Here is a 17191-nt window from a genome sequence, read left to right as displayed (position 1 = left end):
TGCACAATATAAAAAACTGTTTCAAAATTATATCCACAAAGGTGGTAAAAAAGCGCTTTAAAAGTGGTCGAATTTCGGCCACCGGTCGATCCTAGTAAAAATTAATTGCTAAATAAAAAATGTACTTTCAATTGTAAAGACATAATTATGTACGTTTCTTTCTTATAATTTTCGGAATTTTAGATTTCCCGCAAATCCCGAAACCCCGGGTCGGGATTTCGGGATTCTTTACCCAATCCCGATCCCCGGGATTTTCAAAAATCAGTCCCGATTAGCATCTCTATTTTCAACCCATATATCTCGCTAGTTTGCGTAAGTGCATCTACTAATTTCTGTAATCCCGACAAGCTGCTTGCTAGTAATATAGCGTCATCGGCATATCGTATGTTATTTATTAATGTATTGTTTATTCTAATTCCGATATTCTTTCCACTAAGTGATTCTCGAAATATTTTCTCCGAGTATAAATTAAATAAAAGAGGTGATAATATACACCCTTGTCTTACTGCCTTTGAGATTGGAATATTGTCAGTCTGTTCACCATTAACTTGAATGTTTGATATTTGTTTCCAATATAGGTTTTTTATACATCTTATATCACATTCTTCCAGTCCAATAGAGATTAAAATTTCCATAAATTTGTCATGTTTAACCGTATCAAATGCCTTCTCGTAGTCAACGAAGCAGAGATATATATCCTTTTGAACTTCTCGACAATTTTGGATCAATACTTGTATACTCAGTAATGCCTATCGTGTTCCCATGCCCTCCTTGAATCCAAATTGTGCCTCCCCCACATATGCCTCACATATTGGGTATATTCGTCTATGCATAATCTTTAAAAATATTTTCAAAGCATGGCTCATTAGACTTATTAGTCTATAATCATCAGCATGTCCTCGCACTATTTTTCTTGGGTATTGTAATAAATGTCGATTTAAGCCAATCTTGAGGGTACTGCCCCGTCTCATAAATGTGGTTGAACAACCTCAATAATAGTTGGATATTATTTCCATATATTAGTTTAAGAACCTCTGTAGGTATTTGATCTGGGCCCGTTGTCTTTTTGTCCTTCATCGATTTAATTACCGATTCTAATTCATCCTCTGTAATTGGCCTTCTTGTAAGATTGATTTCAGCAGTGTTTAAAAAGCTACGATAACTAACAAATTTTTAACTGTTGCTACAACTACTGCTTCAAAAAAGTGTATGTAGCGGTAGCAGTAGCATTTGTCTTTTTTCGTTTTCTTGTTTTTTTAAAACAACTGCTACCTTCAAAATATAAAACTCTTAACAGAGCAGAGGTAATAAAACATGAATTGTAAATGGAGTAGTAGCATAAAAATACAAATAATTGCTACTGCTCTATATCGAGTTTTAATTTTTAAGGTAGCAGTAAAGTAGCAGTTGATGCAGCAGTTAAGGTAGCAATAAAAGTAGTCAAAAAAGAAAATCTTCAGTCATAACACCAAAATTGACAGAATTAAACACTGTATGTTGTTTTTGTTTTGAGAGAGTTTGAAAGAATTATTCGATTTTATTCGTCTCAGATGTTCGTGTTGCTAACAGAAAGATCGTGTTTTCTGTGTGTATAACAAAAAAGCCGAACTTTTGTTTACAACACGACCAACTTACACAAATATACATTCACAACAACAACACATAATATACTTTTTTGGCTGAAGATTTTTATTTTTGACTTATTTTATTGCTACCTCAACTGCTACTTAGCTGCTACCTCAACTGCTACTTAGCTGCTACTTCAACTGCTACTTAACTGCTACTTCTTCTACTACCTCAACTGCTACTTCTATTACTACTAAATTTTAAAAGTAGCAGAATTAATAAAAAACTAATGACTGCTACATCAAAACTTTTTCTTTTTTAAGGTAGCAATAGAAAATAAATTACTCTGCTACTTTTAAATGTTTCTTTTATTAGTACTACTACAACTACTGCTACCAAAATGTGAAGGTAGCAGTAGTAGAGTAATTATTTACTCCGAGTTTTTATTAATTTTTTAACTAGACTACTTGTGTTTTTTCGTTGCTACTGCTACTTGTAGTCTAGTTTTTTAAACGCTGGATTTCAGTATTGATAAGTTCTGTTCTTCCGTCGTCTGTGAATAGAGTTTCCTTTCTGATATTTCGAATACGGCTGTATTGTTCTCATCAAATAGAATTGTAGACAATATTTTTGAATAAATTCCGGATGCCTCTTTTAATTTCCTGTGAAGATTGAAATCGTCGTGTAGAATTTGTAGTCTTTCAATTTCTTGGCATTGTCTACTTATCTGCGCATTTTTTGCGGCCCGAGTTTCGATTCAAATTTCCTGAGTTTTTGTGTTTGCTACGTTCCTTGCGAAGTTCTCGTAACTCGCCTGTCATCCATGTTTCATCCTCTTTAGATTTTGTGGTTCCCAGGATATTATTGGTGATAGCGTTGATGGAATTTTTTACATTATTCCAGAGATTTTCGATATTATCTCCATCGATGTTATTGAGTTCGGCATTTAATTGGTCTCTCATTACTAATTTTGTTGATGGGCAATATTTACTTTTCGTTGTGGCTTCTTCTTACGGGTGGTAAAAAGTTTGATACGTAGTTGGTTATGGTCAGAAGGTATGTCGGCACCTGGATATGTGAAGCACCTAGTTACGCAAGAGGAATATCATCGATTTATTAGAATGTAATCAATTTGGTTTCTGACAAGGTTGTGCCTGTTGTCCTGTGGCGATTTCCAAGTGTAAAGTCGCCTCGGGTGAAGGCTAAACAAAGTGTGAGTGACTTTTAGTTTATATTCTTGACAGAATTGTATTAATCTTTCTCCTCGTTCATTCCGTTGGCCTAAGCCATATTTTCCTGTGATTCCAGTTGTTTCCTGTCTAAACAACTGCTCTCAAGCTTTCCAAATAACTTACGTGTTTGATACATTAATATAATGGGTATAGTGCCGGTTTAGTTGCTATTTAAATTCGGGAAAGTCGACCAACAAATTGCTAAGATATCAGCAATTCGCGACTACCTCGATTGTTGGCCTATTTTTGAACTTTATCTGGTTACTATGTCACTTACAAAATATTCTTTACTTTTTATCAGTTTTACTTTACCTTAATATTTGGCAACCCTTGAAATCTTGTAACAAATTCAAAGAGATAATAGACAATAATGGGCTTTCTCTCAATTACAACAAACGAAGAGAGAGGGAGAGTATGAGAGAAGGAGTGTGTAAGAAAATCAACAAAAACAAAATAAAACTGTAATGTTTTACATCAATGAACCAGGGTGATTGTAACATTGACTGGCGAACTGACATATTGTTTGTTTGGCCGACTGACTGACTGACTAGTTGACGTTCAATGTTCATGGTTTTTTTCACTGTGTTTAATAGATTTAATGAGCATTTGTAAGCATAAACAGACAGACATACATACAGATGAGAGCAGCAGTTGTACAAGTACTCACTCATTCGTAAAGTGTAGTAGTTATTGTGTGGTTGGTTGGTTGCCTGTTTGGTGTATCTGAAAGAATCACAAATATGTATTCAGAAAATACTTTTTATACGCATTTCATTTATTCGGCTGTAACGTTGTCATCGTCGCTCGCTCGTAGTGGAAGTAGAAGTGCTTACTAGTAATACGTAGTAGAGTTCTGTTTTCATTCGTTCTTTACAATGAATTTTATTGCGCAGGTTGTTGTTGTGTTTCCCTAGAAATCCAACAAATACAATACATACGATTTTTTCTATTATTCTTTTAACTTACTGCTTTTTCCATTACTTCATATATTTGTGAGAAAAGAAGTTAGAATTTTTCTTGAAAACTCAAAAGAAAATCAATGATTAAATAAATAAAATTAAAAGAAAAGTGGTTTAATAAGAATTTAAAAGAAAATCTTAAATAAATTGGAATAAATTAACATTTAATTAAAATGAAGAAAACATTTTAAACTGAAAATATACAACCAGAGTTTGTTTTCAAACGGTTGCCAGTTAGAAAAAGAAAACAACCTGTATTGTTCCTGATACTTTTTATTCAAACGCCAAAGAACGAACCTGTGAAAGAAAAATGGATAAAATAAAAACAACTCACAAGTTGGAAGCACTAAATACAAGCCCTCAGGTAAGTGAAATAACCTGTCAGTTTTTTAACGGTCAGTTAAAAGTAAATACAATAACAACAACAACAAAAACATTTAAACTACTGTGCAAACTATGAAGTACTTTAAAGATATTGAGGTGAAAAACTATCTAATTGTATCTCTCTGTAGGTAATTTTACAAAATAAAAGAAAATCTTTAACAAACAAATGTGTGTTAAATGAAAAACAAACTTATTTTTTTTTTTAACAAAAAAGTAATTATTATTTACTTTCTACTTTTAAAACTCAAACTAACTTAGGTAAAATATCTTGTAGATACACATAAATATTTGTTCAAATTTAACGAACTCACTCTAAAATCTTATTCTGTAATCTTATTTACATTGACAATGAATTATTATACATGCATACATAAGTTTTTATATTAAGCTGTGTGTTTTTTCTATTTCCTCGTTCCAAATTACAAGGTTAAAGTGTAAATAAACTTTTTCGTATTCCAAAAAAAAAGAGTCTTTAGCACATTATTTTTTAAAAAATTCCCCCATTCAAATTCGTATAAACGCTGAATGATGTCATGTGTATGTAGGTTTTATTTTCTGTATTGTAAATATTATTTACAATACAACAATTTTGTTATAGGTATCTCTGTATTGTTGTAAAATTTATATTTATTTTTTAAATATTAAAACTTATCACAAAAAATGTTATGTTACAGATAAATATTTATTTATTTGTTTGTTCTTCGTCAGTTGTGTTTTGTAAATCATATAAAATCAACCTTGACATAATATAATTTGTTTTTGTTGATAAACAAACACCATACCACAGACAATATTTATCTAAACAAATTGTCAATCAATAGTTTATTTTTTGTATTAAAAAATAATTAAAAAATATGACAACGATGATTTGCTATTCAGACCACAATTAAATAAGCAGAATTATTTCAAAACGAAAAAAATGGACTGGAAATATTTTTTTGAAAATTCCCGCATATTTCGGGATTTTTTTTATAAGTTTTCTTTATAAACTTAAAGTAGGTATTATTTCCTAACAGTTGAAACAGATTCATTGACATTTTTTGCCATTCGATTGTATTCGTAGATTTTTTCCCGTATCAGTTTGTTAAGATTATGATCGTTCTGAAAGCTAATCACGAAAGATTTGAAAAGGAATTTGGAAGTTTCAATTGTAAGGTTTGAATAGTAGGATCGATCTGGTAGATATATATTTGATGTAGATATCAAAGGGAAGTGAAATCTAGGTGAATCTAGTGAAATCCAAAGAACGGCCTTTTTTTTGGGAATCTCTGGAAGGAATACCACTCAAACAAAACATTTTTCGAAATATTGACTAATATTCCCACATTTAGTTGTGTGTTGAGATTGGTAGTTTGCTAAAAGTTGTCGATGAGAGGAATCAGAAGATTTCCGGTTGTTTGACCGCCAGCTTTGTGTTTATTCAATACTCCATCGATATTTCTTAATGGCTTTGCATTCCAAGTTTGCTACTCTCTTTAAACACAGTGAGCGCGTCGCTTTCAAAGTATTTTACAACGATCTATATTTTAACTGTATCTCTGTTTTCTTCTTTTGAATACAGCTATTTCATGGTAGTTTGTAGTCCTAGGTCATAACAAGAAAGGGAATTGAATCTTTGTTCATTTTAACTGTTTTTTTTTTCAGTTTTCAATTAGGGTTCCTACGCGGGAAAAATTTCCCGGCAATTCCCGGGTATATTTTTTTATTACTTTTCGGGAAATGTTTGTCGGGAATTTTTAGGAATTTCTTCATAAGTTTTCTTCTAAAAGTTACAATTTTCAGATTCGTTTCGATGGCAAAATTTGTTGCTAATTGAATTATTCATAGATTTTTTTCGGTTCTAGCAACAGAGTCAGTTGGCAAAGAAGTATTACGGTTGAAATAACCGATTTTTTTACTCAACTCAAGCCACATCAGGAAAATTTGGTTATTAAGAATGAATCTAATTTAAAGTTTATGCTCTTAAAACCCTATACTCAGTTTGTCGATTTTGGTGACCATTTTTTTATGGGCCTCCAAAGATTCCGAAAATCAGTGGGCCCTCAAAAAAAGGTGACATCAGATTTTGGCCAACAGCTGATTCAGCTAATACCGCTTAACTACACGCAGAGAAAAAACATGGTTGTGGTAACCATAAACTAAGAGCAACATATTATGATCAGTTTTTTGCTTGTAGTCCAAAACATATTATGATCATTATTAGTATCATAAAATATCATAATATGTTTTGAAATAATCAAATTATGATAAAAATCAATCATAATATGTTTTGAAATAATCATATTATGATATAAATCAATCATAATATGACCCAAAGTCATCATATTTATGACCCAATTAAATCCTATTATGATACAATTAAATCATATTATGATCCAAAATAATCATATTATTATTAAAATTTATTTTTGGAAATACAAAATTTTAATAGGTTTTAGTTTTAAAGTACTAAATTCACAATTAAAATATTATTGATTAAATCAAATTTATTGTTATTCGCTAAGTTAAAGATAATATACAAATAAAACTATAGAGCGAATGGGAATTACAGACACTCAAAATTTACTTGTAAAAATAACATAGCTTAGACAAACACCAACTCTCACAAATGGTGGGAAAACATACAATTAGTTGTTGTAAACATATTCTGTTAACATCTTAAACATATTATGACTACGCGTATATAAACTTAACATTTAATGGTTGTACATAAAAATAATATGTTTACCTAATTATCATTATTTAGATGTTCGAAAACCATATTCATATTTATAATTGCGATGAAAATATAAACGTTTACAGTAACTATAATATTGTTGAAATTAAATTAAAACAATAATTATATGTTTACGACAACAATATATTGTTACAGAGAACATAGTATAGTTGTCGTAACCATGTCCAACCATGTTTTTTCTCTGCGTGTATATATGGCAATAATATAGCCAAGAGTGCACCAAACTAATTTCGTTTACATCTTTTATCCAAAAAATAGCATTTTCATGTCCTTTTTGGAAAAAAATATGTATATGAAAAAAAAAATTTCACTAATAATATCGAGCCCTTAGCGCCAAATTATCGTAAGCGACAAAACACAAATTTTACAGGAGAAGGTTTTTTTGGATTATTTTGAAATTTCTACATAGAATTAAAAATGTTATAATGCAATATCATATAATTTCGTTCAAGCTATTTGTCTATTTTTCAAAAATATTTATAACTTTTTACAATTACAAATTCATGGAATACTTTATTGAAAAATATGACAAAAAATGTTTTATATTGAATTTTTGCAAACAATACAAATTTTTCGAATTGAAATTAAATTTATATTTATGAACAGTTTTTAATGAAATTTCACAGTTATGTAGATTTATCTATTTAAAATGGAAAAATAAAAACGAATTTTGAAATTTATTATCAGTAATCCCGCAATTCCCAAAAAAGTGTTGAAAAATTACAAAAATGGTAATTTCACTTTAATCACTTTAACGTACATAAATCTCTTAAAAATGTTGGCATACACATAAAATTCAACATAAATAACTTCACGCGACCTAATTTCATGGTGATCGGTCCATAATTGATTACAGGTCGCATATAAGGCCCACTACCGAAAATCAGTCACGAATATAAATTATTATTATTTTAAAAGAAAAATATTTTTGCACATTTACTTAGTGTAGGGTATTATATGGCTTGACCGAAGCTGAGCAATTGTAAATCAATTCGAAAACACCTCAGCTCCAATCTTATGAAATTTCGTCACGATATCTCCATTGATTTCCGAGATACCGAGAAAACGTTTCTAAACCACTGTGCAATGGTTTGATATAAGTAATTCTTAATTCAAATTAAATATATTATTATTGCTTTTAGAATTCATTCTTTATAAAATTAATTCTTTATGAAGTATTTAAATTTTCTTTAATTCAAATCTACACCATTTCCAATTGTATTTCAGAAGTTTCTTCAGAAGTTTCTTCAGAACTTTCAGTATTTTCTAATTGTATTTCAAAATTTTCAATTGTATTTCAGAATTTTCTAATTGTATTTCTGCAATATAATTGGAAATTTCTCAAATACAATTGAAAATGGTGTAGTACAAATAGGCTTAAGAATGATACAATAATTGTAGAAGGTAGAATCACTAGGGAAAGTTTTCATTATTTACCCCTATAAAGTCAAACTTTGATTTTAATTTTTTTTTCATATTTTCTTTTGTATTAATAATTCTAAGCTCTGGTATTAATAGTCGTAAGTTGTTGATATTTTAGTTAAGTTTGATAATGTTGTGTGTGATTGTAGGATTTAATAAAATCGATTTAAAAAGAAATAAGAAATTCCTTTTTAATAAAATGTTCAATAATGAACATCTTTGATTAACGTTACGAATTAATTGGATTAGTTTCTTAAATATTTTAGTTAATATAATTTTTTGTTTTTAAATTTTAGCTCAAAAATAAATTTATTCGTGTATTCGATAATTATTGATCGAATAATTTTTTAAACAAAATTGAAAAATATAATTCATTCGAATACAAAATATATTTTTCCTCGATTATTCGAATAATTTTTATTCGAATGAGAACCCTAATGCTAAATATATCATTTTTAGATGAGAAACAAACGCTTATCTTTAAATTAAATAGTTCATGCAATTTATACTTTTGTATACACTCTCCTGAATTCTTTTTTTCTAAAAAACATTTTTTTTTTGGCTACAAGGCGCCATCATAAATTGTCAATATTAAATTGATCTAATACATACAATACTATCTATATCTTTAGTATAATCAATCGAGGGTAACATTAAATTTTGAAATAAAGTGCATTTTTATTTCGTATTGAAAATTGTATGGTTACGAAAAACACACATGGCCACAAACAAACTCTACCAAGGCAACCAAATAAAAGAAAAATTATTATGAAAAATAAACAAATAAACCATTTAAGTCATTTCCGGTATGAAAATATAAAGAAAAACCCCTAAAAAGAAATGAATAATAGTTAAAATAAATATTTTGAGAGACGATTTACGAAATTACACACAAATTGAGTACCATAGTAAAAGCACAAAATAGTTTACAGTTTTTGGATAAAACTTATTTTAAAAAAAAATAACAAAAATTCTATAATTCTAGTTAACAAACAAAATGAACAACATGCTGGACATGGCCAATGCTTTGCAGCAAGAGGAGCAAGTGAATAATGTCAACTTTTTATGGCATAATTTACCCAACGAATTATTAATACAAATTTTTAAATATTTGCCCCATGGTGATTTGCAACAAATTCGTTTGGTTTGCAAACGATGGCATGATTTGACACAACTGCCCGAATTTATGGGAAAATCCAAATTAATCATCAATCGTGATAACATGGCCACCTTGCAAGACTCTTTGGCCAATGATGAGGAGTTATCGCGAAGATTGGCCTACGATACTTTGGAATTACATGGCCTGGAATTAAGTGATGATTTGCAAATGATATTGAAAGCCCTGGGAGCAAATATACACAAACTGCGCCTATACAAATCGCCGGTATTTGCCATTTTAAATGAGTGCCTGCCGGATTTGGAGGAATTGATTGTTAGCCACATACCCACCGTACAAAGTGATAATACATTTTCGGTTAATTTGAGTAAATTTCGAAATTTCAAATCATTGGACATAGGCTGTAGCAATGTGACCACCTACATTAAGACCCACATGATATTGAATTTGACACGAGAGCTGTCCTTGAAAATGGAAAAGCTTTGTTTGGAATTGAACCGAGAGCATGAGGAGCTGCTGATATACACCTTACAATTTCATAGCAATTCCTTGAGGCATTTGGAAATTATTTTAAGATCGAATCCTGTTATGATTTCGAAATGGAAACAGGTTTTTGTGATGTTTAAACACTTGGAAACCTTAAAGATAACTGGAGTTTCCTGCTATCAGTGGTTGAAGGAGATTATGGAATGTTTGCCCAAGGAATCACCTTTGCGTCATTGTGACTTAAGCGGTGGTCTGCAAGTGGATGATGCTTTATTAAAACTAATCATACACAAATGGCCGGAGACTTTGGAAGATATGGAATTAATGTTTTGTAATTCGTTAACAGATGAGGGAGTGAAACATTTTGGTATATTGCGTCATACATTGCGCTCCTTAAATATCTCGCATTGCAATAAAGTATCGGCTAAAGGTTTGCTGCAGGGTTTGGCAGCAGAAACAAATAAAACTCTTAAAACTTTGGTGCTAAATGATATGGCCGATATGGATGCAGAGTCTGTGAGACTGTTGGCTCAACGTTTACCCAGTTTAACATATTTAAGTTTGGAAAATTGCCGGGAATCTGTTACCGACTCCACTTTGGCATACATATTCCGCCATCAGTTGAATCTACAGCATTTAATACTAGACGACTGCATACGCATTAGCGATGAAGGTCTTTTGGGTTTCGGTGAGCAACCCTCACCCATTAGCAACCTCAAGGGCCTGCTATCTCTCAGCCTAAGAGGTTGTCGCAATCTCTCCAATCGTGCTCTTATTAAAGGTTTAAAATTCACCGAACTGCGTAAATTAGTTTTAGGCTACTGTCACAAAATCTCCTCCATGGGCATAGAGGAATTGGTGGAAAACTGTCCCGCCCTAGAGGACTTGACTATATCCAGTTGCTTAATGATTGATGACGATGCCATGCTGCATATAGCCCAGGGTCTACCACGACTAAGACGTCTTAATGTTAGCAATTGCATTAATTTAACCGGCAAATCCATAGACTATGTAGTCGAACTGTGTAAGTCTCTGAAAGAATTGTCCATGTGTGGCATTGATTCGCTGGAGATTCAAGAGGTCCAAGAAAAGTTCTTACAACTGAAGCCTCAAATTTTAGAATTGAATTTATAGTTACAAGTTCAATATAACATACGTATACAATATAGAGGTATAAATCCTCAACCCAAACCGAGAGACTTTTTATAAGTGTGAATTAGTTAGGTTCTCGTCGTTCTTATTGTTTTTGTGTATTTTTTTTTTTTACAGAACTGTGTTTTAATTTTTAAAAAATTATATTTTTATTAAAAATATTGTAAATTGTTTTATTAGATTTACTTTATAGTGTATGGAACTACAAATTGTTTTATTATTATTTTAAGGTTGTAAATAGTATATTTAAGTTAGTTTTGTTTAAAGTTTATCTTGGGTTTTAATTGAAAATTGAGTCTGCTTTTACACAGGGCAAGTTTACTTGAAGCAAGTCTCTTCGATTCTTTTTAAACTTTCTCGTCTCTTTACACACAGCAAGTCTGTGTTCAATTTTGTATGTCAAAATCTAATAGACGCCATAATGAAAATGAGAAAACTAAAGAGAATTGAAGAGACTTGCCAGTACAAGCAAGTGTGTACCCCTCTTCTTTCTTCTTGCCTCTCTCTCCTATAAACTCAGACTTGCGGCAAGAAAACTTGCCCTGTGTAAGAGCAGACTAAATTTAAAAATTTATTATGAATATTTGAATAAGCATTTACCATTTTTGATTTTAATTCGTTATGAATTAGCTAAATTTTTAATTAATTCTGTTCACAATTCAATGAATTTCAATTCAAATGAATCTGTAAAATGAATTGCAATTCGTTTCCAATTCAAATGAATTTGTTAAAGTGAATTGAATTTTGAATTCATACAAATGAATTAGAACAATGAATTGCAATTTAAATGAATGAAATCAAAAATTAGTTGCAATCAATCAAATTTTAGAGGAATGAAAAATAAAAATTTTAGTTTCTTTTAGCAAATAAACAAAATTTTCCCATTTTTATAATTCAATTCCTATTCTGCCGCTACCAGACAATTCCAGTATATCATGGGAATTTCAATTCTAAGAATTTTTTACTTTTGGACTTTACTAGCTGGTAAAGAAATATAGAGAGTAATGATTGATGCCTTTTACATACAAAATTTGTTGAATAACAAAACTACAGTGATGCTTACTGTAGATTTACTTACAAAATCCATTCAAATTTCAATCACTTCAATTCAAATGAGTTGGAAATGAATTGCTAATTCATTTGAATTAATTCTAAATCAATTCAAATGAATTGCAATTCACTTTGACAAATTCATTTGAATGACAAACGAATTGCAATTCATTCTACAAATTCATTTGATTTGGAAATGAATTGCAATTCATTTGACAAATTCATTTGAATTGGAAATGAATTGCAAAACATTTTTACCAAATTCATTTGAATTGACTCAAATTTCATTCAATTCATTTGTTCATATGTGTGAAAAGAATTTATTCGAATGATTTGCGAATTAATTCAAAAATTAATGATTCATTTACAGCTCTGGTATTTGCAAAGCTATATTTTAATTTACAAATAGGTCATTCATATAGCGCAGTCGATATAACCATGTCCGTCTGTATGTTGATATCAACTTTACGTAGCCCCCAAATAACTTACATAAATTATTGATGCATCAATATATCTGATATAGTCCCGATTCGGCTGCTACTTAAAATCGAGAAAATCGGACAACAAATGGCTGAGATATAAGTAAATAAACTACGACTACCTCGATTTTTATACCCGTAGCCATGAGTGGCGAAAATCGTTATAGATAGCAAAGTCGATATAGCCATGTCCGTCTGTCCTTCTGTATGTTGAAATCAACATTCCGTAGCCCCCAAATAACTTACATGATTCATACATCAATATATCGGTAATTCTTCCGGCTCAGTTTGTATTTAAAATCGACAAAATCGACCCACAAATGGCTGAGATATAAGGAGAAAACCGGAACAACCTCGATTTTTGACCTATAAGTCATTAATATAGACAATATGGATATCTAATGATAGATATTTCATTGCAACGATGGGTCAAAATCGGGAAAAATATTTTTCAACCCGATTTTTTTTTTCATCAAACAATTTTTTTTTTGTCTCAAATTGTTTTTTCAAACAAATTTTTTTTAAAAATTAAAAAAAAATTTTAAAAAATTTGGAACAAACTTTTAAAAGAACTTAAAAAACAATTTGGAAAAAGAAAATTTTAAAACAATTTAAAAAAAAATAATTTTGTTTAAATAAAAATATTAACAAAAAAATATTTTTAAGTATAATTTGGTGAAGGGTATATAAGATTCGGAACAGCCGAATATAGCTCTCTTACTTGTTTTACCTATTTTGTTTATCTATATCTAGATTACTAAGTCGTTAATATAGACAATATGGATACCTAATGATAAATATTTCAAAGTCCTTTTCAACGCCATTCAACGCCAACGATTTTGACCCATTATGGGTCCAGATTACGGACCCATAATGGGTCAAAATCGGGAAAGATATTTGTTAACATAAGCTTTTTCAATCTTTATCTTAAAGTGATAAAACTTAAAACTCATTTTAAGCCCAAGATATTCTTTATAATATTTATCAATAATTCTAAATTTTTTTGTGCAATATTCACATAAATTTTAATACAAAAAATATTTAATAAATAAATGTGTACCAAAAAATAAAAAATCATTTATAAAAGACAATATTCAAACAGTACCAATAACACCCAATAAACATACTTACATAGATATTACTCAAATAGAAATAAATATATTTATATTTGTAATCAAAAATACTTAACATTTTTTGAGAATAATTATTTAAATCATCAATACGTATATTGTGTAATCTTTAAGATATTTTATGTACAATTTATAAATCAAATAAAAAACCAATATATATTACAAAAAAATTATAATATTAATGTATTTAAATTGCACTACTGCATATGGAAACAGAAAATCTAAATATCTCTTTGTTCTGAAATCTTATGAAAATCTAAAACGATTAGGTTGACAGAGGATGACTTATGTGTATTTAGAATACCTTAGAGTAATTGTCCATTATATTTAATCTGTTGAGGCTCTTCAGATATTGATTGCTTCTTTACCGACTATGGCCTTCAAAGGTACAGTTTAATTTCACTGTGCAACAAAAATACCTGGGAAGTGTTATTATTATTATTTGACCGTGCTCTGGTTATCGTTTTTAGTAACGATATACTGTCAAATAATATAATTTCTGTATATCCGTTTAAAACCACACTTTTGGACATCTTTTTTGTGTTCTTCAATTCTCTTTTAACAAGAGCCCAATAACTCTCCACTGGACTTAGCTCCAGCCAGTTTGGATGATTTGCCTCTCTTGGTACAAATACTACATTATTTGTACCACCAATAGCTTCCTTACCATAGTGACAGGATGCCAAATCATGCCAAAAATAAGTGGACACATTAAGAAGTCCAATGAATGGAAGCAAATTTCGGTATATATAGAGCCGTATCTAATAATTATTTGGCTTCTTTTGCCTCAACTGCATTTTGCCTGGCATACCAAGAACTTTTTGGGAAAATTTTCTGCTTTTGGGCCCTAAACTTTTCTACAACATACCCTCGAGCATCAGTAACATAAAAATATTGACCCGAAGCTGTGAAAAATTTGCTACAACATACTTTTCGTCATCCATTATGCAGCAGGAATATTTTTTGTATAAGATTTGACTTCAATTTCCGTGCTCTGTCTTTGGCCTCTAAATTTTTAGAAGAGCTCCTGCCAGGAACTTTTTGAGTCTTGTATGTTTTTAAACCTGAACAAAAATCGATTTTTTTATATAAAAAATATCTAAATTCGCTAATAACTTGGCCAATAAGCGTTTAATCAAGAAAAAGAGCTGGATCTGTGATCACTCATATTTCTGACCAAAATTCGATTTTTTTATATAAAAACTGAAAATATCCAAATTCACTAATAACTTGACCAATAAGCGTTTAATCAAGAAAAGGAGCTAGATCTGTGATCACTCATATTTTTGACCAAAAATAGATTTTTTATATAAAAACTCATAATATCTAAATTCGCTAATAACTTGGCCAATAAGCGTTTAATCAAGAAAAGGAGCTAGATCTGTGATTACTCATATTTCTGACAAAAAATCGATTTTTTTATATAAAAACTCAAAATAAATAAATTCGCTAATAACTTGGCCAATAAGCGTTGAGACAAGAAAAAGAGCTCGATCTGTGATCACTCATATTTCTGACCAAAAATATATTTTTTTTATATAAAAACTCAAAATATCTAAATTCGCTAATAACTTGGCCAATAAGCGTTTAATCATGTAAAGGAGCTAGATCTGTGTTCACTCATATATCAGATATTTTTTTCAAAATATCTAAATTCGCTAATAACTTGGCTAATAAGCGTTTAATCAAGAAAAAGAGCTCGATCTGTGATCACCAGGGAAACCAAAATATGCAAATGCATGTTTTTTCTGGTGAGTCTAATGAGCACATGGATAAGATATTTACACGTTTCAGAACTATTTAAGAATTTTGGCATCGATTTGTTAGTGCATATTTTTGCATATTTTACCCTTAAATACATATTTTTGCATATATTTGTTTTAAGAGCATATTTATGTCATATTTTGCGTTTTAGAGAGCATATTTTACTGTTTAATAGCATATTTTGAGTTTATCAAAAACAAATTTTGTCTTACTTATTTTTCGCTGTTGTGTCACAGGTTTTTACTTCTTTTGTTTAAAATTCAAAATTGAAAAATAGATGGCTTTTCACCAAAAAAAAAAAAATTTTAAAAACAGAAATTTTTTTTTTAAATTTAAAACAACAATTCGAAAAAAAATTTTATCCAAAAATTAAAAAACTGAAAAAAATGTTCACCTAAAAAAAAAAAAAAAATTTTCCAAAAAATTAAAAAACTGAAAAAAGTTTTTGTTCACCTAAAAATATTTAAATTTTTTATTTTGAAGTATAATTAGGTGAAAAGTATATAAGATTCGGCACAGCCGAATCTTATATACTTTTACTTGTTTTAATATAAAATAAGCACTATTTTAATAATAGCTCCATCTAAATATCAAATTTTAGTTCTAATTCAAACTTAACCGTTCTAAGTGTTAAAGAAATATTGTCTTTTAAATTTGCTCCTGTAACATCAGTTGATGTCGAAAGAACATTTTCTATGTATAAAAATGTTTTCAGATCCAATAGACAACGATTTTTATTTGAAAATTTAAGTAAATTTTTTTTGGTTAAAAATTATGTAAAAGTTTGTTTTTTTAAGAGCATATTTTTTTAAATTTTAAGAGCATATTTTAAAGTTTTTACTGCATATTTAAAGCGCCTAAAACGCTTTTTTTAGAGCATATTTCCGGTTTCTCTGGTGATCACTCATATTTCTGACCAAAAATCGATTTTTTATATAAAAACTCAAAATATCTAAATTCGCTAATAACTTGGCTAATAAGCGTTTAATCAAGAAAAGGAGCTTGATCTGTGATCACTCATATTTCTAACAAAAACCTGATTTTTTATATAAAAACTCAAAATATCTAAATTGGCTAATAACTTGGAAAAGGAGCTGGATCTGTGATCACTCATATTTCTGACCAAAAATATATTTTTTTTATATAAAAACTCATAATATCTAAATTTGCTAATAACTTGGCTAATAAGCGTTTAATCAAGAAAAGGAGCAAGATCTGTGATCACTCATATTTCTGACCAAAAATAGATTTTTTATATAAAAACTCAAAATATCTAAATTCGCTTATAACTTGGCCAATAATAGTTTAATCAAGAAAAGGAGCTAGATCTTATATAAAAACTCAAAATATCTAAATTCGCTAATAACTTGGCCAATAAGCGTTTAATCAAGAAAAAGAGCTCGATCAGTGATCACTCATATTTCTGACCAAAATTCGATTACGTATTTAAAAACTCAAAATATTAAAATTCGCTAATGGCCAATAAGCGTTTAATCAAGAAAGGAGCTCGATCCGTGATCACTCATATTTCTGACCAAAAATCGATTTTTTTAAATAAAAACTCAAAATATCTAAATTCGCTAATAACTTGGCCAATAAGCGTTTAATCATGAAAAGTAGCTGCATCTGTGTTCACTCATAATTCAGAACAAAAATCGATTTTTTGATATAAAAACTCAAAATATCTAAATTCGCTAATAACTTTCCCAATAA

General features: G+C 29.6%; 1 protein-coding gene across 1 annotated transcript; it reads left to right on the top strand.

Moving 5' to 3' along the window:
• The first annotated feature begins 3595 nt into the window (after positions 1-3595).
• Positions 3596-12134, top strand: LOC135954472 (F-box/LRR-repeat protein 7). The gene is made up of 2 exons (XM_065504654.1): positions 3596-4121; positions 9286-12134. Exons 1-2 carry the CDS (start codon positions 4068-4070, stop codon positions 11035-11037), a joined length of 1806 nt encoding a protein of 601 aa, XP_065360726.1. The 5' UTR covers positions 3596-4067; the 3' UTR covers positions 11038-12134.
• Positions 12135-17191: the final 5057 nt, after the last annotated feature.

Source organism: Calliphora vicina, chromosome 1, assembly GCF_958450345.1.
Source record: "Calliphora vicina chromosome 1, idCalVici1.1, whole genome shotgun sequence".
Lineage (NCBI taxonomy): Eukaryota > Metazoa > Arthropoda > Insecta > Diptera > Calliphoridae > Calliphora > Calliphora vicina.
Note: the sequence above shows the minus strand (reverse complement) of the source record. Positions and strands in the feature narration are given on the sequence as shown.

Excerpts from the sequence above, each read along its gene's own strand:
- LOC135954472 (XM_065504654.1), top strand. The coding sequence starts at position 4,068 with ATGGATAAAATAAAAACAACTCACAAGTTGGAAGCACTAAATACAAGC. Across the intron at positions 4,122-9,285 it reads CACTAAATACAAGCCCTCAG|TTAACAAACAAAATGAACAA; the intron begins GTAAGTGAAATA and ends CTATAATTCTAG.